The sequence below is a fragment of the Mobula birostris genome, chromosome 23 (genome assembly GCF_030028105.1).
Source record: "Mobula birostris isolate sMobBir1 chromosome 23, sMobBir1.hap1, whole genome shotgun sequence".
NCBI classification, from domain to species: Eukaryota; Metazoa; Chordata; class Chondrichthyes; order Myliobatiformes; family Myliobatidae; genus Mobula; species Mobula birostris.
Window position 1 is genome coordinate 25,818,354 of NC_092392.1, and position 27,113 is coordinate 25,845,466.

The following is a 27,113-nucleotide window of genomic DNA, read 5'->3' on the forward strand; positions in this document are numbered from 1 at the left end:
CCAAGATACAGTGAAAAACTTGTTGATATAGATCAAATCATTACACAGTACATGGAGCTAGAATAAAGTAAAACAATCTCAATGCAAAATAAAGTGTAAAAGCTATTGAAAAAGTGCAGTGCAGGTAAATAATAAAGTGCAAGATTGCAAGGTCGAGAGTCCATCTTATCACAAGAGGTCTGTTCAAGAGTTTGATAACAGCAGGATAGAAGCTGTCCTGAGCCTGGTAACTGAAATGGTTATCATTTTTCAAAACTCCATAGTTTTCAGAATTTTGTTCAGATTTGGCAATAGCAAATTGTTCAAATTTGCACTATTCAAGCAATTAAGGAATATAGGAATAATTTAGGAAAATGCATTATAGTGGATTTACTTTTGTGTATGTTCATTATAATGCCCATCCACACTTGTGCTTCAGTGAAAGTATTAACAATGATTTGGAGCTCAACCCCTTGAGTATTCACAAATGTTTGTATACTTCAGCTTCTGAAGTTCAGGGAGGGTAGTTGCTCTAGGTCGCTCTAGCAACTTCTCATCATATTGGAAGAATGGCTGTTTGTTTGCTGGATGCTTGTTGAAGGTGAGCTGCAATGTTGCAGAAGAAAGATTGAGAAAAGTCTTGAAGCAAATGACGCCTGTCTTCATTGAGAATGTTTCTGTTGTAGACTTCCCTTATTCACAGCTTACACATCATTGTGAATCAAGTGTTGATTTCTATGGGAAGCCAAATTTGAGGAGGATATTCCACAGTTCCTCACGATTGAAGGAGTCAAGGGTATTAATGGGATCAACTAAGGCCATACACAGTGGCTGGTGCCATTCCCTGCACTTGTCCTAGTATTGTTGTGTTGTGAAGATTCTATCCACTGTCTCTGGACGAATAGCATCCAGTATGTAATTTGGAAGCAATTCTTTGGCTACTGGGAGTTGAGGAGGATCCAGGTAATTGTGTTCCCTATAGTGGATAGCGTGGTAACCTCTTTAATTCTGCTTGGGAAGGTTGGTCTCCTTTCTTGAAAATGGTTAAAATTCTGTCCTATTTCAGGTCCAGATTTTGTGGTGAAAGCTCATTGTGTCCAATGTTTTTGTTATTTTTGAGTTAGGATCTATCCTCTTTGAAATCTTGTCAGTCAGCAAATAACACATTAAGATAAGACACAATGCTCACCGACAGTGAATTTATTATACTTTAGTAGACCTGATTTTTTTTAAAATTCAGGATTTCTGGTGTTTGTACTTTTCAGACCTTGCGGTCAATGCTTTGTTTGCATTACTTTATATTGGTTAAATTCCAAGATCACGCAGTGCTTTGGTGACAGTTTCTGTTTAAACAAAGAAGCAGGTATACCTTTGAACTCCATTATGAATTATTACTATTAAGCTAGTTACTTTTCTGGCCAAGTTCTTAATTAGTTTTTTCCCCACATCTGCATTCTTAGAGTGAGTTAATGTTCAAGTGGCACTGCATCCTTCTACCAGCAGAATTTTCCAAAGTGAATTAGAGTACACTGACATTTGTGAGCAGCTGGTGTCAAAGTGATGTGTGAAATATGAATCTGCAAGTGTGTTGTATAACATTCCCATTTTAGTAGTTTTAAATGGTATAGAACACGTGACGTATTTATGTAACAAAAAATGCTTCTGTTACAGAGAAACTGGAAATCTGGAAAATATTGAGTGATTAACATAAGTACAATTTTAACTTGATATTGCAAGCTAACTTTATTAACTGGATGGTCAATGAAGTAAATTCTAAAGGTTTCTTTACTAACAATGATATAATTTCAAAATTATCGCCTTTGGTGTCAGATGAAAGAAAAAGTAATTTGCATGAAATGTTCGGAGCAGTTTTTAGAAGGAAGATAAATGCCATTGGTGTTCAACTTGCACAGATATATGGAATAAATTTGATCATGATATTGGTCTTGAATCCAGAAACACACTACTTATAAATTGACATTGTTAGTCTGCTTTTGTCAAATTACAATTTCTGTCACTGTAGCCTTGTATGTAAGCCTGTGGTTTTTATTGGCCTTATTTCAATGCCAGCAAATGTCTTGTTTAATTGTAATAACTATTATAGTACTCACAACTGGAAAGACTGAAGATATCAAAAATCAGTTTCATTAACTGACGTAAAAGTAGGGTTTGTACAAATTTGTTGAGCCACAAAATGTGAAGAAGGTAAGGTGATATGAATGAAATCAGTTTATTTTGCAGCTACAATTACACTAATGAAATAGCATTTGGATTTAATACTGTGTCATTGCTGAATTGCTAAGATGTTCCCATAACCATGAACTCTGTTTTATAGACCTCCTCTCCGACGTGGAAGTTCCTTCACTTTTCTAACCCCTGGACCATGGGATTTTACTTTGGTGAGTATTTTCTGTTGCACAAAGTATTTCAATAGGTATTTATGACAGGGATCCCCAACCTTTTTTGCACCGCGGACTGGTCTAATATTGACAATATTCTTACGGACCAGCCGACCAGAGTGGCGGGGGGGGGGGGGGTGTTAATCGTGACCGGAATATAGGTTATAAGTCACTTATAAGTGGCTAATACACTCAATTTCATTTCTAAAAGGGTTTATCTAACGAATTTAATATTAAACACACAACGCATATTTTCCTCACATGAATATAGTGGTAAGTCAATTATAAGTCACTTGTATAAGTCAATAGCATCATAACATTTTAAGTAACGTTTGGCTATTAAGCACACAACGCATATTTTCCCCATATGAACATATAAAATCATTACAACACACCAATATGGCTGAATCAGTAGGAGCCCTGGGCTTGTTTCCCTGCAGCAAGACATCGAGGGGTGATGGGAGACAGCGATACTCGAAGGAAGTTCCTTATGTAATGACCTTGCGTGCATAATAGCCTCACGTCTGTTCAAGTTCCAACAGTGGGCGTGACAGGGAATGAGGAAAGGTGCAGCTGACTCATATCGTTTCATATCACCAAATCATATCGTTTCCTCGTGGCCTGGTAGCACATGCTTTGCAGCCCGATGGTTGGGGACCAAAGACTTATGATGCATCTTAACTCTTCCTAGTTTTTATAATTCCTGATTAGGTTTCAAATGTGGTTATATTTGTCTCTACAATGCTATTTAGGCTTATCTGAAGAATGCTGTCACTTTTAATGCAAGCTCAATAAAACTAGCTTCACTATTTGCAAGTTTAATGTTATTGATGAGGTTTTGTGGAAAGTTTACAGTTTTTTGCACTTTATCTTCACAATTCATTCATTCTGTTTGTGTCCTGATTTCCAAATTAACATCCTTGATTTGGTTCTTTTTGGGTCCCCTCCCTTAATTCTTTTTCATTTATATTGATTAGGATATTGGTGCTGCTTCCTGCACTTGTGTAAAACTGAAATTTCTCAGGAACATAAGAAAATAGGAGCAGGAGCTATCAGGCACATCAAGCCTGCCCCACCTTGTACTATCTTCATGTCTGATCTCTGCTGGCCTCAATTCCTCCTTTGTCAGCTTCCAATAACACTCAATTCCTCCATCTTTCAAATATTTACTCATCTCCACCTTAAATATGTCTAATGATCTGGCCTCCATCAATCTAGGGAATAGGGAATTCCAATCATGCACTACCCTCTGAGAGAAGTAATTTCAACACCTCCATTTTAAATGACTGTCCCCTTATGTTTAGATTGACAATTCTTTCTTGATTTCAAAGAAAAGCTAGAAATAATGAGACTTAGAATAATTATAGGAAAAGCTCAAGTCAGTGTTATACAGGAAATACCTTTTCTAAAATCTGACTGCTGTTTTGCTGCAAAACATTAACTAAACTGATAATTTTAAGCTTTTTAAAATTTATTTTCAAATTGGAATGAACTGTAGGACTTTGTATATATTCCAAAATTACTATCAAAGAGGAATGATTCTCAACATCCAATGTAAACGAGTCCAGCGTCAAAGTAAACTAAGCTACTTCTGTGATTCTTAACTGGGCTTTACTGGGTTACAAATATCCATTTTAGCAGTATGCAATGAGATAGGATTAATGATCATATTGTGAAGGCACCCTTGTATAGCCATGATCATAATATGTTAAAATTTTACATTCAGTCTGAGGGAAAGAAAATGGGTCTGTCAATATTTAAAATAAGACAGCTAGCTGAAGTGAACGGGCAAATTAGGGGATGTGCACTGGCAGATGTACCAGATCTTTCAAACATAGAACTGTACAGCACAGTAAAGGTTCTTCAGCCCTTGATGTTATGCCCATCCTTTAACCTACTCCATGATTAACTAACCCTTCCCTCCCACATAGGCACATGGATGAAAGAATGTCTCAGAGTCTCTTAAATGTCTCTAACGTATTCACCTTTACCACACTTCTGTCGACGTGTTTCGTGCACCTACAGTACCACTCTCTGTGTATATAATAATAAGAAAGTATCTCTGACTTCTCCTCTACGTTCCTCCAAATACCTTGGCGTTAAGCCCCATGTGTTAGCCATTTCTGTTGTGGGAAAAGTCTCTGGCTGTCTACTCTATCATGCCTCTTGTACACCTCTGTCGACTCACCTTTCATCATCCTCTCCAAAGAGGAAAGCGCTAGCTCGCTCAATCTATGCTCGTAAGGGAGGGAGGGGAGGGAACATCGACTCAGACCGTGAGAGGCCTGCGTTGGGCATTTTCATGCCTTACAAGGCGCAGATTGGAAGTCTGTGTGGGGCGCCACTCCTCGCACAGACTAGAGCAAAGTGCGATTAAGTGCCTTGCTCAAGGGCACAAAGACGCTGCCACAACTGAGGCTCGAACTAGCGACATTGAGGTAACTAGACAAACACCTTAACCACTTGTTCTTATTCCAGACAGCATCCTGGTAAATCATAAACATGAGAAATTCTGCAGAGGCTGGAAAGCCAAAGCAACCCACAAATGCTGGAGGAACTCAGCAGGTCAGGCAGCATCTATGGAAATGAATAAACAGTTGACGTTTCGGGCCCAGGCCCTCCTTCAAGACTGGAAAGGAAGGTGGAAGATGCTAGAAAAAATCTTGGGATTGGGGGAAGAGGAGGATAGCTAGAAATGACAGGTGAAGCCAAGTAGGTAGAAAAGAAATAGAGCTGGAGAGGAAAGAAACTAATGGGAGAACAAAGTGGATGATAGGAAAAAGGGAAGAACGGCATCAGGGAGAGGTGATAGGTGAGAAGAGGTAGGAGGCCAGAGTGGGGAATAGAAGAAGAGGGGAGGGAGAGGGGATTTTTTTTTTAAACTGAAAGGAGAAATCGATATTCATGCAATCAAGTTGGAGCCCGTCTGGTCAGAATGCAAGGTGTGCTCCTTCACCCTGAGGAATATCCTGGTAAATCTCTGCATCCTCTCTAAAGCTTCAACATCCTTCCTATAATAGGCAATCAGAACTAAACTCGGTACTCCAAGTGTAGACTAGCCAAGGTTTTGTAGAGCTGCAATATTGCTTCATGAAAATGTACATTCCAGAAAAATTGCAAGGGGAGGGCCCACCATCTACCATTAACAAAAAAAAAGATAGTTCAATAGATATGTTTAATTCAGAGAAATGTATACAATATATATCCTGAAATTATTCTTCTTCGCAAACATCCATGAAAACAGAGGTGTGCCTCAAAGAATGAATGACGGTTAAATGTTAGAACCCCAAAGCCCCCAGCTCCCCCCCCCACGCATAAACAGCAGCAAAGCAACGACCCCCCTCACCCATCAGCAAAAAATGCATCAGCACCCCCCCACCAAGCACTCAAGTGTGCAGCAAAGCACTAATAAAGACACAGACTTGCAGTACCCCAAAAACTACTTGTTCACCCAATAATTCAACATACCACAGGTGCATGCACGTACTTTCTCTGTCTCTCTCTGTCTCTTTCTCTCCCTTATAAGGGAAAAAGAAGTGTCTCTGTTTCACAGCGACAGGGGAGACAACAAAACAACTCGCTGATTTATGATGTTAAAAGTCTGTTGCGTTGCTTCTTCTGTGCTCTGCGCCGAAAGAACTTGGGTGTCTGGGCAATCAGCCAGCAGCCACCTTGCTGCTTACAATCTTTCGTTTCCCACGACGCGTCAGGTGGCGGCGGCACCAGTCTTGAATCCACCCACCTCCAGAGCCACAAAAATCCGGCACCCTGAAAGTGCACTAGTCTTCCAGGCCGCATCCTTGGCAAATTGAAAAGTGGCCAGCCGTGAGACCCCGAGAGTGAGTCCCATTTCCGCAAAGAACCGAAGTCAGCATATAACTTCTAGTTAGGGTCTTCAAAAGAACCTTGAAAAGGAAAAAGAGATGGTATTAAAAAAATTGAAGGAAGAGCATGAAATTGCCCAAAATCATGTGAAAGGTCTGATGATTGGCAGAGTTAATAAGAAAATTTCAAGTATGAGATGCAGCTAGCCAAAAATATAGTTTTAAAAAGAGACTTAACAGAGTCTATCAATTGCAAAAAGACAGAATGTATGGTGATATCCAAAAAGAGGGAGAAACCTATCTGCAGGCTGAGAATAAACAGGGAAGACATAAAACAAGTACAGAACTTCTGCTACTTAGGAAGCTGGGTGACATCAGATGGCAGGTGTGACATGGACATCAAAAGAAGAATAGGGATGGCAAAAGACACCTTCATGAGAATGAAGAGTATACTGACCAATACTAAACTAGGCATGACAACCCGCCTCAGAGTACTGAAATGTTACGTTTATCCAGTTATGTTATATGGCTCAGAATGTTGGACAATATCTAGTAACATGAGGAAATGAATTGAAGCAGCAGAGATGTGGTTTTTGAGGAGGATGCAAAGAATATCATGGACGAAACAAATATCTAACGAGGATGTCATGAACAGAGCAAACACAAAAAGAGAAATAATGTATGAGATCATGAAAAGACAATGTAACTTCATTGGACATCTGATTAGGAAAGAGGAGTTAGAATGCACGGTAATTACGAGAAAGATTGAAGGGAAGAAAGCAAGAGGAAGACAAGGACAAATGATGATGGAGACAGCAGCCAGAGAACTGGAAATGAATACCAATGAATTGATCCACTTGACCCAAAACAGGAGTGTGTGGGCCATGGCAGTCAAAGCTCAAACTGGGCACAGCACCTGATGATGATGATGATTACAGAGTGACTTTTGGAAAATGACACTATGAAATAATAATAAAGAGATGACAGACAAATTAAACATCACATTTTGCATCTGCCTTCACTAGAGAGGGCACAAGTAACATTCTTGAGGAAAAAATGTTTTAAAGAATGGTAATAGACTCAGAAATTAAGGAAAATTAAAACCACTGTGGTTGTGATTGTTGGATCTGCAGGCTGGCAGTTCTGTTTCTGGAGGGCTTCATCCTAGGGTCTTAAGAACTGGATTGTACTGCTACCTGCAACAGAGGGGCGTTGGATGAGTCAGTGTGCAAAGTAGTCTAACAGCAAGTGATTGTCTTAGTCATTTTTCTTGTGATTGCAAGACCCTGTTGGATACTATTAATATGGAATCCTGCAAGTTCGATTCACTGATTTATTGGCGTACGGCGAGGGAGCTACGTGGTCTCGGTCATAGTAAGCACTAGGTTTCAAGCCACTGTGTCACCTGTTTACAGACACTCAGGAGAGAGGCATCAGTCAGCGGTGTGGCACGCCATCCAAGCAGGAGTCAGTGCTGCCCTCCAGTGTTTACTCAGCAGAAGACAAATTGTATTGTGTTGGCTGCAGACTGCCGCAATATTCATGGACTCAAGGTCTTGGACTGTATATATTTTTGTGTGTGACTTTATTTTACTGATACCTCCTATGTGCTTGTTATCCTGTATAGCTTGCTATCTTATACGTGCCTTGTGCAGTGTATCTGTAGGTACTATGTTTTGCATCTTGGCCCCAGACTAATGCTGTTTCATTTGGCTGTATTCATGTATGGTTGAATGAAACTTGAACTGGAACTTGAACAGGGCTGGAAACCTTAGGCCATTTAGCTTGGCATGTCAATGGGAAAATGAAAGCTAATACAATATCGAAACAACTCCACTGGGTGGAGCCAAATCCCTCAGTACATCATCCTGCACTTCCCAAACTTCCTCTGAAATACCAGTGAGATTTGGGCAGACTAAATCGGACCACGAATTGATCATGCTCCCACTGCAATTAATGTTTGCTTAATTGTGTGCGGCTTGAATCCACTGATGGAAATCGGTTAAAAAGAAGAGATCAAGGTTGTTAGTTATTCGACAGTACACGAGTGTAAAGAAGAACAAAATGGTTTTTACTCCAGATCCAATATAGCATTAAAAAACACAAAAAGCATTTTTTAAAAAAAAAACAACATACAGTATAAGCATAAAGAGGCTATTAATATAGGAGCTACTGAGAAAGCAAATGCAGGAGCAACTTGCATTAAGTTTACACTTTATTCATGGTATACTTGGTATACAGAAAGCTACTAGTTATAATGCAATTTCCTGCTCTCTAAATGTTTATTCCCAGTTAAAATGAAGTACCTGTTTGAAGTCCCCTGTACTATTTTAAAGTATGAAATGTTGGTAATTTGTTTGATTTTAGCTATACAGTTTGCTGAGAGAATAAATAAATCTTAAGTGAGGAATGCTGAACCTTTTCAAAGTGTTTTGAAGTTCAACATTTCATAATTGTGCTAAATTTTATTTTTAAATAAACAGCTAAGGAGTCAAGGGCCCTAGATTTTATCTATGGAATAAATGCAAGTTAATTGGGAATTTTGGAATATGGTTGATTCATAACAAACACCAAGAAGTTTCAAAGAATTGTAGATGATTTTATATTAATTTAATAAAAAAGCTATTCAAACTACTCATTGCTTCCCCATGATTTAATGATTAGATGAAACTGATTATAACTGATTGTCATTCCATATGTTAAGATTGTTTCTCAGTATGCTTTGAATAATGTCATATCACTTCCTTTGCTTGTTGTTTCATATTGAAATCTGTGTAAAAATGACCCTAATGTTTTCAGTTTGAGAGCATACCGATGTTAAAAACAAATAGTCCAAGTAGTTCAAGGAGGTTTCAGTGTGATGAAACTTGTCTCTCACTTTGGAATTCTACTACAATTTATTTCTAATGAGATGTTATAGACCATAAGACATGGGAGCAGAACCATGCCCACTTGGCCCAACAAGACTGCTCCACCACCTCATCATGGCTGATCCATTTCCCACTCAACCCTATTCATCTGCCTTCTCCCTGTAACCTTTCAAGCCACAAGTTATCAGGAGTCTTAAATACACACAATGACCTGGCCTCCATAGCTGCCTGTGGCAATGCATCACCCTCTGGCTAAAGAAATTCCTCCTCATCTTAATTCTAAATGCACATCCTCTATTCTAGGCGTTTCAACATTCGAGTGTACCACAGAAGCATGCTCTTCAGCCCGTCTAGTCTGTGACAAACTATTAATTTGCCCTGTCCCATCAACCTGCACCTGGACCATAGCCCTCCATAGTCCTCCGATCCATGTACCTATCCACACCCTCACCACCCTCTGAGTGAAGGTGTTCCCTCATGTTTCCTTTAAATATTTCAGCTTTCACCCTTAACCCATGACCCACCCAACGTCACTGGAAAAAGCCTACTTGCATTCACCCTATATATACCCCTCATTGTTTTGTATACCTCTATCAAATCTTCCCCTCATTTTTCTGTGTTCTAGGGAGTAAAGTCCTAACCTATTCAACCTTTCCAAGTAACTCAGGTCAAGTCCTGGCAACACCCTTGTAAATATTTTCTGCACTTCCAATCTTATTTACCTCATTCCTGTTAAGTAGGTGACCAAAACTATACACAATGCTCCAAATTAGGCTTCACCAACATCTTATTCGACTTCAGCATAATATCCCAACTCCTGTTCTCAATATTTTGATTTATGAAGGCCAATGGGCCAGGCCCTTGATTAAAGAGATAGTGTTGACTGAGGGACAAGGTGAGATTTCTTAATACCTGTGCAGATAACACAACTTCATGTCATGGAAAAACACAATGTGGCCCACTCTCTAGGGGATGCAACCACCCCCCTCTCACCCCAACCGAACCCAGTACCACAGGCCAAATGTGTCTTGATGTGGATGGTAGCAGAAAAATAATAATGGGAAATTAATAATTTTGGTCCATCTGTAAAAGACACAAAACAAAGCTGCAATGAGGATAAAGGAACAATAGCAAGTAGGCAATTTCTGCTTGTGCATTCCCAGTGACAGGAAATACTATGGAAATGTACTGGTAGTCTGTCATTTCAGCATTGTCTCAAAGTTAGTAGGATTTGGCTTAAAAAATAAGGATCCCTTCTTTGGATACCTTAAATTGGTCAGGATTTAGGAATGCAAAATCTATAATTCTGATTTTTTTTAACTTGTGGCATATTATCATCACTATTGTAACTGGTTGATGAAAGCTGTTAATTTGATACATATCTAAAAACAGAAATGCGTGTAGCTCGAGGAAAAAAGTAAAGGAAAGGAACTAGTTAGATGGTCTGCACTGAGATGGAATGAGAGATCGACTAAGTGTCTTTGAACATGAGATTCTACAAATGCTGGAAATCGAGAGTAACACGTGCCAAATGCTGGGGGACCTCAGCAGGTCAGGCAGTATCCACTCCCTCTGGTGGAAAATGGACTACTTCCCCTCCCTCCACCACTTTATTCTGGCTTCTTCCCCCTTTCCTTTCCAGTCCTGTTAAATTCCAAGTGTTGTTTTGTGCTATATGATTTTATGACGGAGGAAAAACCTTGTTTGTTGAGCAAGAACTGTTAACACTTCTAACAATGATGCAGCATAGTATTTGAAATGTACCATGATAATAGATAAACATGGACATGTCAGACGAGAGTGGTTATTTGTCTATCGCTTTATGGCAGCAAATAGGTGTCATCTACTTAATTCATTCCTTCATTTACATCAGGGGAAGTGACTGAGGAGTCTGTTTACACTTTTCTGATGCGCTGATGCCATATGTTGATTTGGCTGAATCTCTTTCCAGTGTGCTTTTTGAGCTGTAGCACTGGATGAATGCTAAATGAAGCTTTCATATTTTTCAGAGAGAGTCTACCCAGATGCATCTCACATATTAAAGATACAAAAGATTCAGACTTTGTCCCTAAGATATCCTGGAAGCACTAAATTCCTGGATGAAAGCATGTTGTTTTCCTATAATTGAGCAAATCAATACTTTGACACCTATCTAATGTGTACTTTGAAGCTGTCACCTTGTGTATAACCACATTTTGTACAAAATTTGTTTTGTATATTATAAAATGTGTCAGTAGTGCTATTATTTTAAATAAGCAAACTCTATCAAACATTATAAATTTATGGAGGACTTGTAATTAGTGAAACTGTACTAACTATGAATTACAGTAAGTGTAGGGAAAAATCTAAATGTTTAAAAGGAATACCTCTGATTTTTTAACCACTCTGTGTGTGACCTTTAATATCTTGTCATTCACAGTCAAATAAGGAAGGAATCCATTTTCAAAATTATTTATTGATTAATTGAAATAAATCATGGAATAGGCCCTTCCATCCTTTGAGCCACGCCAGCCGGCAAGCCTTGATTTACCACAAGCCTAATCATGGGACAATTTACTAATTTATTATCCTACTAACCTTTGGAATATGGGAGAAAACCAGAGCATCCCGAGAAAACAAATGCATTCCATAGGGAAGATGTACAAACTCCTTACAGATGATGCCAGAATTGCACTCCAAACTCCAATGCCCTGAGATGTAATAGTGTCACACGAACTGCTATGCCATCGTGGCAGCCCCATTCCCCCCCTTGCCCCTTCACAGTTGTATATCGTAGAAATTGATAGCACAGGAGGGGGCTATTTGGCACATCATGCTACTTTTAGTTGAAGAATTATCTAGATTAATCTCTTTTACAGCTCTTAATATTTTTTGAAGATTAAATGCAACAAAGTACTTTTTAAAAGAAACACAGTGGTTTCTTTGAGAGCTTCAAGCAGCAAGTTTCAGGTTCATTGCCCTCTGTGTGAAAGTGTAATAATATCCACATCATCATCATTCTTTCACAATCACTTTAAATCAATGCACCTTTGGTTATTGACCTGTATTATATGAGCATCCAATTAAATCTCCCCTCAGTTTCCTCTGTTCCGAAGGAAACGCATCTCAACACTTTCAGAAAGAGAACATCAATGTTGTCTTTAACCTGGCACCTTTTTTATTATTTCAGGTTGCTGACCAGTTGTTCCTGCCTGCTGTTTTTGCCTAGTAAAGTGCTGAGATTTGCCAAGAACTTCTATTTGAAGCCTTCCTTAAATAAAATATCTTTATTTCCTGCTTCCTTACAGGATTGATTCCAAAATTGACTTTTGTGTTTGTTTATAGTTTTATGGTCAAATTAGTTTATAAATTATATTTATTATTAAACTTTATTATTCATACACAAAATTCAGATAAAATGATGAGAAATTTGCAGGTTATAATTCTGTTTTCCTAAAAATACTGATCAAGCAGGTGCTCAGAGTATAATGAAACAAATAGCATCAAGATCACAAGGTGGTTGTTTCTGCTGGAGTCTTTAAAAGCTAAATCCATGTGAGCTGCTTACTACCTATGTGCAGACTTGTAAGTTTAGAGAACTGTAGAGTTCAGGAACTGGAGAATTTTTTTTGGTGGTCCTCTTCCCTGATGTCACAGAAGATTTAATGCAAACCTATGTTAAGAAGGGCCTCCAATTACAAACAGGAGAAAATCTGCAGTTGCTAGAAATCTAAGTAACACACACAAAATGCTGGAGGAACTCAGCAGGTCAGGCAGCATCTATGGAAGAAAGTAGATTCCTCAGCTTTTTTTTTCTCCAGTCCTGCCAAAGGGTTTCAGCCCAAAACGTCCACTGTACTCTTTTTTTCCATTGATGCTGCCTGGCCTACTGAGTTCCTCCAGCATTTTGTGTGTGTTGTTATGAAAGGTCTTGCTGTATGTGCATGGACAAAAATCAGGGTAAGAGATGGAAAATGAAAACAGCTCACAAGATGGTATTTTTATAACTGGAGAAGTAAATAAGTTGGCACGGTAGTTCAGTGGTTAGCTCTACATTACAGGCGACCAAGGTTTAATTCTGAACACTGCCTGTAAGGAGTTCATACATTCTCCCTGTGACTGTGTGGGTTTCCTCTGGGTCTTGCTTTTTACATTAAATTGGAGGATTGCTGGGCAGCATGGCTTGAGGGCTGATTCCGTGCTGTATCTCAATCAATCAGTAAAGTTAGATAATCATCTTCCATATCAACTATCAGCTTTGGACCAAAAAAGACAAAACAAATTTATATTTCAGTTTTATTGCTGCGGGTGATGTCTTTCCTAAGGTGAAACATACATGAATTTGTCAACGCTTCAAGGTGAAGAAATTCAATGGACTTGACAGGAGGAGGTGCGAAGGTGGGGGTGAGGTAGGAGGATGGGAATGTGAAAACAGCTGTTGAGGAAGAAAGACCACCCAGAGGCATACAGGACAAATAGTAGATTGGTGCTGGAAATAGAGAGAATGTGTGAATGGTTTCAGACTGGGAAAGGTCACAGTTAGAGAGGGGAAATATTTTGTGATTTGAAGGTGCAGGTAAAAGCTGTTGGGGATGCAAGATGCCAAAGTGAACTGGTAAGCCTGTTGTTGAGTAAGAATGTAGACTGCATTTCAATGGTGATGTGCTTGTTTCAATGCATAAAATCCTTAGAGATATATAATCTTGACATGATTGATTTAGATTATAACTTTTAAAACTTTAGGATGCTAGTCAAGTCACTGTCAAATCCTAGGGCCTTAATCTGAAAATCTTGAGTGATCTTAGTAGAGGATGATGAATATAGGAGGCAATTTTTTTTAAAAAAACACTTTGCTCTGTTGGGTGGATTAAAAATGCAAGTAATAGCAAGCAAGTCTGCCTGAGATTTTCTTAAATTTTTGCATAGTTGTTTACCAAAATAAGCCAGGGTTTTTGCCAATAATAGATATCAGATTTGTGACCAATAAATGTAAAGTCACCCACGCGTATTTGCTTTTCTGTAAGTTTAAAATCAGCCTCTGCATTGTTAATGGATATCAGATTTGTGACCAAAAGACAATGGCATCCACACATGTTTGCTGCCCTCTAAGGTTAGAATTGGTCCCTTCATTTCAGCAATGAATGTTCTATTGAATTTATTTCACGAGTTTTGTCCATCAATGAGGATGGTAGTTATTACCTATCTGTTATTCACCTTGAAGGCACTAATGAGACGTTATTTTATCATGACTAAAAATAGGCCATTTGGCCCATTGAGTCTTTGCCTACTTTCAGAATGTTCCCAGAGGTTGCATTCCCCTAATATTGTCCTTCTAGCATTTCCTTCTAGTACTTCCACTATATGGTTGGATTCTAAATTCATCTTCACTGGTCAGCAAAACATGTCATATTGAGTTAAATAAATGAGAGATACTCTCTCCTCAACTAATCCATTTATACTAGAGCATTTCTTGAGGATTAACTCAAAAGATTGTACTGACATGAATGATGATTGCCGTTTATTGTCAGAATGGAGCATTTTGATTTGTGTTTCATCTGCATACAAATGCAAGACTGGACAATGTGTCATTATCTGATTGGAATTATGTAATTGTGCTACTGATCCTTTGAGATTCTTTGAAGAATTTTTGTACATTAAACCGCTCTGGTTTCAAGTGTATTTATTTATTTATAAACTTGCTAAGTCTATTGTTTCTTCTCTCCTAGAAGAAAAGGAAACGAAGAGCGAAAGATGATGATGTCATCAGTCTTTGTAGCCTTGATATTAAGGTATAATTGCATGCTTCATAGTCCAATAAAATAGAGCTTGCCTGTTGCATTTGATTGCTATAATACTATACATTTTTACAGTCTTGCAGTTGTGAAAATTAGTCATGGGTGACTGGTTATTGCACCTTGATTGTTATGCATGGATATCATGAAAGTTTTCAAAAATTGGTCAAGGTATTTTGTACATGATTGAGATACAAACATGAACCATATTTCTTAAGAAAATGTTTTGTCCTCTGTATAGCTATTTCTTAAATTTCAGTGATGAGTCATGCTAGATAGATATCTTCCCCAGTTGTTTGTTCATATTGCAGTCTTGGGAATGAGTATCAGTTGTGGCCTGTTTTACGTTTACCTGGTGATGTGGCAGATGGTAAAGTGATGAGAGCCTAAATCAAAATCCTTCCATTCAATCCATCCACCCACCCACATAGAATCAGGTGCATAAAATAGCATTGATCTGTTTTCTGCTGAATTAGCTGATTTGATGCAACTTGTCATTGTAAACAGATTTAAAGACAGTTTAGGTTTTCTTTGTGGGTGGGAGCAGATCCTTCACTCTCAGGAGTATCAGTCATCCTGTGCTTTGGAAACAATGTCAGTTTCAGTAGTTATAAAAGATCTTGGGAAGAATAATGAGCACAAGAGATGCTGCAGATACTGGAGATTTTGAGTGTATCACGCACACAAAATGCTGGAGGAACTCAGCAAGTCAGGCAGCATCTATGGAGGGGTATAAACAGTCAGTGCTTCAGGCCAAGACCCTTCATTGGTATGAGTAAAATGAATAGTGAATTCTTGACCAATATTAATCCTGGATATAGAGTGCTTTATAAATTTTACTTGGGGGCTGAGGGTCGGGGAACATTAAATCGTCACTTTTCAAAAAGCAGGCACAGCAGAGAAGGCCAAATGGTATCCTTCTGAATTGTAGTATTCAATCATTTCATGAACTGAAAAGGCCTTAACTTCTGCTATATAAAACATATTTAAATAAAATTTGTAATAGAGAAATTATTGTTCATCTTTTATGCAATGCTTTTTTTTCTCTCTGAGCCAACTGAAGTATCCTTCAGTTAGTAATAAAATAAGACACAAAACTTAATTGTTCTTTTTTAAAATGGCAGAAATATTAGCAACCACTTTTTTCCCCTACTAATGGGAATTTGTATTTGGAAGATGAACTTTAATTACTAAGAATGATGCCACTTTATAAGAATAGGGGAAAGAGTACAAGCTAGCATGTTATAGATGAGACCAGGTGAGGAGGAAAGTGGGTGGGTGGGCAGGCTGGGGGATGAAGTAAGAAGTTGGGAGGTGGTAGGTGGAAGAGGTAAGGTCCTGCACTAGTAGTTTTTCTGCAGCAGCAGCCCCATTCCCCCAGGGTATAATACCACCTTCTAATGATAAAAGTTTGCATAGAACCCCTAAAGCGAAGAACCTGTTTTTATCTTTTGAAAGCCACCTCTAGGAGAAGGTAAACATCAATGATGAAATTTATCATTGCTACCTTCAATATACCGGAGTGTTGATCAAATGAGACAGTATTTGAAGATCAAGACCTCAGACCTGGCACAAAACTCATGGTCTGCTGAGCAGCAATGATCCCTGATGATGTACATGCTTCTGAGACCTGAACTACCTACAGTAGGCATTGCAAGGCACCGGAAGTGTAACTGCAATGACTTCTCTATAACACCAAGTCCTCCAAATTCACAGAATGCCACTGTCTTCTCCTAGGCTACAGGTCCCACAGTAGCGTAGGAGTTAGCACAAAGCTATTTCAACTTGAGGTGTCATAGTTCAATCCTGGCATCCTCTGTGTGGAGTTTGTACCTTCTGCCCATGGCATGCGTGGGTTTTCTCCAGGTACTCCAGTTTTCCCCCACATTCTATAGACATACTGGTCAGTAGGTTAATCTGTCATTGTAAATTTTCCCATGATTAGGTTAGGATTAAATGGGAGAGAAGGGGGTTGTCGGGGCTGCTGGGTGGTGCAGATCGAAGGGTAGGAAGGGCCTATTCCACACTGTATCTCTGAATAAAATCAATAATATCCCTGTTCTAGTTACACCCAGTTGGCACTTTTGAGCCAGTCATGCTGTCTCATGCCACATGCATAACTTCAGAATTGTACTCTTATCTAAGCTCATCATGGGGGAAAAAAATTTCAAGGCAGGCAGAAGAAAGTATTCAAATTTTCATTTTTTAAAATCTTTTTATTGATACATAATCTTCTACAGTAGAAGCAGTGTAACGCCTCACCAACCATCCACCTGCCTCTGCCCCATCTGTGGAAAAAGCCTGTGGTTCCTATGTAGGCCTCATCAGTCTCCTCAAAACCAGAGTAATTAAATTAGTCATGAAATCTGAGGGACTGGCCGAGAAGTAAAACAGAAAATACTGAAAATGCTTGAGTTAGATAACACCTATGAGGGGGTATAAAAGGGTTAATGTTCTAGTTTGTGCTTTGACTGGAACTACTTTTAAAATTGAAAAGTTGGGAAGTGGAGAGAATATAAGGGATCAAATGGAAAGCAGGGAAGATTAACTGGCAAAAGGAGTATTGGGTTGGATTAAAGTGCATGAATTATAATAGGTTTGTCTGAAGGAGGTATAAATGGGGCATATAGATCTGGTATTACCAAAAAAAAAATTAAATACTTTTGTATCAGATATTTTCAAATTGTCCTGTAAATAGTGATGAGGAAATCAAAGTGAAACCTAAGACCTGATGGTCCATTGTCAGCAAACACAGGTTTTGGAGCAGTCTAGTATTTTACTAGTTAACTAATGAATGGAAAAATTGGAGAAAATGGGTACAAGATTGATACAAATAATGGAAAGTAGTCTGAAGAACTTCAAAGAATAGTCTGCTTTCTAGTTGCAGATCTTTCTTGTGAAATAAACCAGCACAACTGGATGAAGCAACTGATGTAATGAGAGTATTTTGACTAATGTTTAAGTGTTGAGCATAGTTGTAGTAACAGGTTTTTGTCATATTGATTTGAAAACCAGATCACTTTGGCTTACGTTTGGGAGCAGCAAGTTCACTAAACAAAAAGGAAAATTTATTTTGAGACATTCCTTCCCACTAGGTACAGAGAAGTTTCGAGTTGAAAATTTGCACCAGAACATGGACTGAAAATTTGGTTTTCACATAAAGGAGAAAAATTGAATAAATGGGTATTTTTCAGGCTGGAAGGAAATAACTAGTGGAGTGCCTAAAAATTATTTCTTGGCCCCCAGCTTACTACTATAGTATTGATTTAGAGGAGAGGGCAGAGAGTTGACAGCCAGGTTTAGTGAAAACACAGAAGCCGGTGGAAGGGCATGCTGTAAAGAGCCAGACAGGTTGAGAAAGCAGGCAAAATCTTGACGAATGGAATTTAAACAACACAGCTACCTGATAAAAGGATAGAAATTTTAATACTGATTTGCAAAGGAACTCCTTCTTGAAGATGGAAATGAGTCCCTGGAATTTCTGATCCCAGAGGATTGCAAAGGCATTTAAAGAAGAAATAGCTTAAATTTTGAAATTAGGAAACTTAGAATACTGTGGAACTAGCACTGAAACTTGGTGCAGATCAGACTGAATGATGGGTCAGGCTTGACAGGTCAGGTGTCCTGCTGCCATTGTGTTCTGATTGAAATACTTTGACCACTACAATATGTAGTTTACACTTCATAAAATCAGTAGCTCAATCTTTTCTAACAATATCCCTATCAACTAATCCATAAACTAATTTTCAACAGACTGATACTGCATCCCCCATTCCTGTTCATTTTCTGTACTCATGTTGGGCACCAGACACAGCTTTGAACAGAAAACTGCTCCTGGCATTCTGTACGTGTGCTATTTGATACAAACAAGTGATCAAGAAGAATCTTGCCAGCTCGGCAGAAGAGCAGTGCAGTTCAATATCTTCACTTGACTTTTCTGACTGAGTTTGGGAAATTATAATTGGGAATCATTGCTGTCCCCCATCAAGCATGTATGGTCTGTAAACTGCTAACCTTAATTTCCCCTCTTTGTGTTGCAAATGGAATGAACAACAAGATTAAGATTAGCCCTTTTTGTCACATGTATATCAAAACATAAGTGAAATGTGTCATTTATGACAAATTAAATCAGAAAGGATTGTGCTGAGCAGCTCACAATGTCACTACACCACCAGCTCCAACATACCACGCTCACTAATCCTAAAGGTATGTCTTTGGAAAGTGGGAAGAGACCAGCGCACCCAGAGGAATTCCACGCAATCATATGGAAAGTGTAAAGTGTTGTGTTAGCTGCTAACAAAGAGTCTTGAAAATGGTTTTAAATGCAGAACTCAAATCCTTTGCAAGATGCTCCTAATCAGCCAATTGTAGATTGCAGTAAGAAAATGTTATTGATAAAATAAAATTCCAAGATAATGCATCACATGTTTGGGAGCACCACACTTGCATTAATGCTTTCAATTTGGAGGAGTGCCCTTACTTGGATATGTATCTCTATTCCTTCATCGTTATTGGGTATAAATTCTGGAACTCTCTGCCCAAAACCATTAAAAGAATGAACAGCAGCAGTTGAAGAGGATAGCTCCTCACCACCTTTTCAATGGCTGCTGGAGAAGAGCAATAAATACTAGTAAATACTTGAGGAAGGATATACTTGCTTTGGAGGTGGTGCAAAGGGGGTTCACCAGGTTGATTCCAGAGATGAGGGGGTTAGACTATGAGGAGAGATTGAATTGCCTGGGACTGTATTTACTGCAATTCTGAAGAGTGAGATGAAATCTTATAGAAGCATATAAAATTATGAAAGGGATAGATAAGATAGAGGCAGGAAAGTTGTTTCCACTGGTAGGTGAGACTAGAACTAGAGGACATAGCCTCAAGATTCAGGGGAGTAGATTTAGGATGGAGATGAGGAACTGCTTTTCCCAGAGAGTGGTGAATCTGTGGAATTCTCTGCCCAGTGAAACAGTAGAGGCTACCTCAGTAAATATATTTAAGACAAGGTTGGATAGATTTTTGCATAGTAGGGAATTAAGGGTTATGGGGAAAAGGCAGGTAAGTGGAGATGAATCCATGGCCAGATCAGCCGTGATCTTAATGAATGGCGGAGCAGGCTCAACAGGCCAGATGGTGGACTCCTGCTCCTATTTCTTATTTTTTATGTAAAGTCAATAATATATGCGTCCTTTTTTTTTGGTTTTTAAAAATAAGTGTAAATTGAGAGATCTGTTTTTAAAAAAAAAAAGTCTCTCACACTAACAGGTTTATTAATTAGTTAAAACTCCATAAGGTCAAGTACTGGTGTTTTTTCATGCTTGTGTGATTTTACCACTTATTTTTAAATGCATAATGCACAAATGTTGACCTACCAAATTCATTTACCATACAAGGCTGTGTCTAGATTGTAACTGCTTTAACAGAGTGCCATTTTGTGTACTGGGATAAATCTGTACTGCAGTAATATCTTGAAAAATATGGAATAAACAATTTGTAGTTTAGTGCATTAGGATGTAATGGTATATTGAAATGTTCCCTATTACTCTGACTGCTTATCTATAATAGCACTGTTTATAATTCAGAAGTGTAAGGCTGGTACCATTGAAAGCATTATTTTTAGCTAATGAACCATACAGTGACACCATCAGTGAACTATGTACAGCACAAACCTGTCAAATACCTTACCCAGGTGACAAAACACTTGAGATGCCTGCAATATAGGAGTGCTCTCCTAATAATAGAGCATGCTAAAGAAAGGTTTCACTTGTGGGAGCCAAGTAAACAAAGGAGACTTTATAAAATTAGAGATTTGTATGTCTAGCAAGTTTTAAATTTCTGTCAACATGTACATGTGTTGAGGTTATAAGGTCATCTTTCTTCAGTATGTCTGGTACTTTCAATTGCGTGATAACATGTAATTTGCTGCTTGTGTTTCACCTCTCCGGAGAACTCCAGTTTCCTCATTGTGGTGCTACCTGACAAGAGTTTGATTTTGAAAGGTTTACCTAATCAATTTTTTTCTGAAAGCTCATTGGGTATTCTTATTTTCTCGTTTCCCTTTTCCTCGCACATATTCCTCCTCTCAGTGATGCAAGTCTGGACAGAAGAATGGCTAACTGTCTGGAGACAAAGAGTGGGAATAAAGGGGGGTGTTTCTGATTGGCTGCCGGTGACTCAGTGGTGTTCTGTAGGGGTCGATGTTGGGTCTGCTTCTTTTCACGTTATATATCATTGATTTGGATAGCGAATTTGATGGCTTTGTAGCCCAGTTTGTGGACGATACAATGGGTCAGGTAATGTTGACGAAACAGAGAGTCTGCAGAAGGATTTAGATTAGGAGAATGGGCAAAAAAGTGGCAGGTGGAATATAGTGTAGGGAAATGTATGGCCATGCACTTTGGTAGAAGGAATAAAAGGGAAGACTTCGCTCAATGGGGAGAAAATTCAGAAGTTGGGGTGCAAAGGGACTTGGGAGTACTCATGCAGGATTCCCCAGAGGTTAGCTTACAGATTGAGTTAGTGAGAAGGAAGGCAAATGCAATGTTAGCATTCATTTCAAAAGGACGAGAGTATAAGCGCAAGGATATTATGCTGGGACTTTATAAGGCAGTGGTCAAAGTTCAAAGTAAATTTATTATCAATGTACCACGAGGACCGCACCAACAAGGCGGACAACCAGTATGCAAAAGACAACAAACTACAAATACAAAAAGAAAGAAAGAAAAAATAATAAATAAATAAGCAATATATATTGAGAACATGAACTGAAGAATCCTTAGACGTGAGTTCAGAGGTTGTCGGAGCACTTCAGTGATGGGGCAAATGAAGTTCCATGAAGTTATCCCCCCAGTTGATGAGTGAGGGGTAATAACTGTTCCTAAACTGGAGGAAGTGGAGGGATGGGTTGGTAAGTTTGCTGATGACACAAAGGTTGGGGTGTTGTGGATAGTGTGGGAGGGCTGTCAGAGGTTACAGTGGGACATTGATAGGATGCAAAACTGGGCTGAGAAGTGGCAGGTGGAGTTCAACACAGATAAGTGTGAAGTAGTTCATTTTGGTAGGTCAAATATAATGGCAGAATATAGTATTAATGGTAAGACCCTTGGCAGTGTGGAGGATCAGAGGGATCTTGGAGTCCGAGTCCATAGGACGCTCAAAGCAGCTGTGTAGGTTGACTCTGTGGTTAAGAAGGCATACGGTGTATTGACCTTATCAATCGGGGAATTGAATTTAGGAGCCGAGAAGTAATGTTGCAGCTATATAGGACCCTGGTCAGAACCCACTTGGAGTACTGTGCTCAATTCTGGTTGCCTCATTACAGGAAGGATGTGGAAACCATAGAAAGGGTGCAGAGGAGATTTAGAAGGATGTTGCCTGGATGGTTTGGGGAGCATACCTTATGAAAACAGGTTGAGTGAATTCTGCCTTTTCTCCTTGGAGTGGTGGAGGATGAGAGGTGACCTAATAGAGGTGTATATGATGATGAGAGGCATTGATCATGTGGATAGTCAGAGGCTTTCTCCCAGGGCTGAAACGGCAGCCACAAGAGGGTTTAAGGTGCTTGGGAGTAGGTACAGAGGAGATGTCAGGGGTAAGTTTTTTTACGCAGAGAGTGGTTAGTGCGTGGAATGGGCTGCCGGCAACAGTGGTGGAGGTGGATACGAGAGGGTCTTTTAAGAGACTTTTGGATAGCTTAGAAAAATAGAGGGCTCTGGGTAAGCCTAGTAATTTCTAAGGTAGGGACATGTTCGGCACAACTTTGTGGGCCAAAGGGCCTGTATTGTGCTGTAGGTTTTCTATGTTTCTATGTTTTAAACTTGGTGGTGTGAGTTCTCAGGTTCTTGTACCACCTTCCTGATAGCAGCAGCAAGAAGAGAGCATGACCTGGGTGGTGGGAGTCCCTGATGATGGATGCAGCTTTCCTGCAACCATGCTCCATGTAGATGTTTTCATTGGTATGGAGGGCTTTACCCATGATGGACAGGGCGGTATCCACCACTTTTTGTCGATCAAACTACACTTGGAGTATTGTGAGAAGTTTTGGGCCCTTTATCGAAGAAAAAATGTGCTGCATTGGAGAAGATCCGGAGATAGTTCACGGAAATGATCCCAGAAATGAAAGGGTTAATGTATGAGGAGCTTTGATAGCTCTGGCCTGTACTTCCTGGTGTTTAGAAGAATGAGGGGATATCATTGAAACCTATTGAATATTGGAAGACCTAGATAGAGAGGATGCTTCTTATAGCCTATTGAATATTGGAAGGCTAAGGTAGAGAGGATGTTTCTGATAGCCTATTGAGTTCTTTGGGCACAGAGCTCAGAAAAAGCGATGCAACAAACTTTTAACATCGTAAATCAGCAAGTTATTTGTTATGTATCCCCTTTCACTGTGAAATGGGGACGCCTCATTTTCCCTTATTAGGGAGAGAGAGTGAGCCTGTGGTATGTCGAATTACTGGGTAAACGAGTAGTCTTTGGGGTACTGCAACTCTGTGTCTTTATTGATGCTTTGCTGCACACTTGAGTGCTTGGTGGGGTTGCTGATGTTATTTTTGCTGGTGGGGAAGGGGAATCGTTACTTTGCTGCTTACGCATGGGAGGAGGGTGCTGGGGGGGCTTTGAGGTTCTAACATTTAACTGTCATTCATTCTTTGGGACACTCCTCTGTTTTCATGCATGGTTGTGAAGAAAAAGAATTTCAGGATGTATATTGTATACATTTCTCTGACATTAAATGTACTGTTGAATATTGGAAGACCTAGGTAGAGTGGATGTGAAGAAGATGTTTTTATAGGTGGAGAGTCTAATACCAGAGGTCACAGACTCCAAATACAAGGATGTAATTTTAGGACCGAGGTGAGGAGGAATTTCTTTAGCCAGAAGGTGGTGAGTCTGTATAATTCATTGCCACAGACAGCTGTGGAGGCCAAATCACTTGGGTATATTTAAAGCGGAAGTTAATTGGTTCATAATTAATAAGGGGGGGGATCAAATGTTATCTGGAGAAGGCAGGAAAAGGGGTTGAGAGGGAAAATAAATCAATCATGATGGAATGGCAGAGCAGATTCGATGAGCCAAATGGCCTAATTCTGCTCCTATGTCTTATGGAGATTTAATCTTTTGGTGGCAACAAACCTATTATCTATTCTAAGAAACTACTTTTTAATTGCTAACCTGAAGAGCATTCAAAAATTCACCAACACTGTTATTTGACAGTAAGAACCTCTAAAATAGTAATGCGGAGCAAAATAGTTCCCAATATCACACCACTTTTAATTGCACAATACAATGCAGAGACTTATCATTGATCTAATGTAATTATGCTACAAATGACCTTTTAAGTACTTGCTAACTGCACAGCATTGTGGCCAGTTTTGTATTCCCTCTGGCAATAGAACAAAGACAACTTGGAATTTTCAATATCTAAATGCTTCCCGGATATTCAAAACTATTTTCAAAATTAACTCCTTTCGGAGTTTGGGGCCGTAAGGGACAGGAGATGCTGGAATCTAAAGCAACACATGGTGCTGGAGGAACTCAGCAGTATGACACATCTAGGGAGGGAAATGGACAGTCAGCGTATTGGGTTGAACAGCTCTTTGTGTTGAGCTTTCTGAGCTTATCCTCAATATTGAGCTCAGCTTTGAGTCTCTCTGTGTTACAAAATGCTAACCGAATATTTTCCACTCTGAATGATAGAATGGAAGTACTTTTATGATATTTTAGATTGTGACAGGATTGTTCCCTCTTGAATAAACCTGTCAACAATGTCTCCCTGAAGAGACATTGATGTTTTAAATCAAGTTTAAACATTATGATGTTTTAAATAGAGATAAATTGACATTAATCTTTCATGATGGAAAAAAAAACAATTGGTGATGCTGTGAAAAGAGATGAAAATACAGAACGTTGAGGGCTCCAGCATGTGATGGGTCAGCAATTGAGCTGTCAGCCTCAAGAGGCTGGGTGGATTGCAGCGAGGAAATAGGGCTGAGCTGGAAGAAGTGTCTGGTGCAGTAGGATGTGTGGTTAGCTAAAGTTATAGCAGTAGAGGCTGGGTGAGGGCAACGAGGCTCTGAAAACAGTTAAAGACAAGGAAAACAATTTTTAAGTTGGAGGAAAGGAGCGTGTCCGTAAAGGTGCAAATAATATAAATGTTTGATTTGCTGCATTGTGAAGAACAAATATTTTTACAGTTCCATAATGAAAAATGTTCACATGGGTGAAGCTTGTCTCCATCTATGGGCATTGATTGCAAATGCTGCTGTACTTTTTAGTCCTTCTTGAGTACTTGTTGAGCCACTGTAAATAAATGTTAAAGGAAAATTAGTTGTGAATTAGGTGTCCTTTGCTCCTTTTGGTTGCCATAAGTGATTTGTATTTAATGAAAAGCAAGAAAGCTTATCAAGTTTATATAAAGGATCAGTTACTGTATCCTTTATTCATTGAAGTATTGAAAACTACCCTTGATTTTCAGAATTCCAAAGAAACTCAATAACCCAAACACTAAAGAAATTCAACCCAAGTTCCAATTTTCTGCTGATTAATTATCTCTTCATTAAAGTAATTGATCATTTGCAGGAAGAGAATTGCTACACTTTCAATAGCATTAACACATTACTTCAGACAGATGACTACCTGTCCTGGAACATGAATTACACACATTCGTGACAGATCATCTCATGTTTTCATACTTTGCACATATTATCATCACATTTCATGTAACTTAAGAAATAAGAGGAATCATGTATAGCCCTTCATGTCTGTTATTCCATTTATTATAGTAGAGTATGATCTAACTCAGCACCATCCCTAAGTCCCTTGATTGCTAGTTATAAATGTGCTTGCTGGACTGCATGGACAAGCCATAAGACCATAAGGTTATAGGAGTAGAATTCGGCCATTTGGCCCATGGAGTCTGCTCTGCCATTTCATCGTGTCTGATCCATTTTTCCTCTCAGACCCAGTCTCCTGCCTTCTCTCTGTATCCTTCCATGCCCTAACTAATCAAGAATCCATCAACCTCAGCCTTAAATATACGTAAAGACTTGGCCTCCACAACTGCCTGTGACATCAAATTCCGTAGACTCACAACTCTCTGGCTAAGGAAATTCCTCCTCATCTCCATTCTATTCTGAAGTTGTGTCTTCTGGTCCTAGACTCTCCCACCTCTTCACATCCACAATATCAAGGCCTTTCAAAATTCAATGGGTTTCAATTGGGTCAACCCTCATTCTTCTGAATTCCAGTGACTACAGACCCAGGGCCATGAAATGCTCTTCATATGATAAGCCATTCAATCCTGGAATCATTTTCATGAACCTCCCTAGAACCCTTTCCAGTGTCAGCTCATCCTTTCCAAGATAAGGAGCCCAGAACTGCTCACATTACTCCAAAGGGAGGCCTCACCAGTGCTTTATAAAGTCTCAACAGTATATCCTGCTTTTATAATCTAGTCCTTGTGAAGTGAATGCTAACATCATAGTTGCCTTCCTCACCACCAACTCAACCTGCAAATTAACCTTTAGGGAGTCTTGCACAAAGACTCCCAAGTCCCCTTGCGTCTCAGATTCTTGAATTTTCTCCCTATTTAGAAAATAGTGTACACCTTTATTCATTTTGCCAATGTACATGACCATGCACTTCCTTACATTATATTCCATCTGCCACTTTTTTGCCCATTACCCCAATCTACGTCCTTCTGCGGACACCCTCCTTCCTCAGTACTACCTGCCCCTCCACCTACCTTCATATCGTCTGCAAACCTGGCCACAAAGCTATTATTTCCTTAATCCAAGTCAACGTGAAAAGAAGCGATCCTAACACTGACTCCTGCAGCACACCACCAGTCACTGGCAGCCAACTAAAAAAGGCTCCCTTTATTCCCACCTTTTACCTCCTGCCAGTCAGCCAATTTTCTATCCATACTAGTACCTTTCCTGTAATATCATGGGCTCTTATCTTGTTAGCAGCCTCATGTGTGGCAAAAGCCTTCTGAAAGTCCAAATAAATAACATCTACTGACTCTCTTTTGTCCATCTTGCCTGTTATTTCCTCAAAGAATTACAACAGATTTGTCAGGCAAAATTTTCCCTTTAGAAAACCATGCGGACTTTGACCTATTTTATCATGTGCCTCCAAATACCCTGAAACCTCATCCTTAATAATTGTCTCCATTATCTTTCCAACCACTGAAGTCAGGTTATCTGGGAGTCTGAGGGGCAACTTTACTCAGAGGATCGTGTGAGTGTGGAACAGATGGATGTGGGTTTG

The 27,113-nt window shown here is 39.3% G+C and overlaps 1 protein-coding gene across 2 annotated transcripts in view; it reads left to right on the top strand.

Annotated features, from left to right (window-relative positions):
* Positions 1–27,113, top strand: part of net1 (neuroepithelial cell transforming 1) — a 130,751-nt gene that overhangs the window by 63,367 nt on the left and 40,271 nt on the right. The window contains exons 2-3 of one of the 2 annotated variants that reach the window (XM_072241277.1): positions 2,315–2,378; positions 14,778–14,840. In XM_072241277.1, the coding sequence (XP_072097378.1) occupies positions 2,315–2,378; positions 14,778–14,840 (127 nt within the window). The remainder of the gene's footprint in view (positions 1–2,314; positions 2,379–14,777; positions 14,841–27,113) is intronic. The other variant, XM_072241278.1, reaches the window with a different exon arrangement.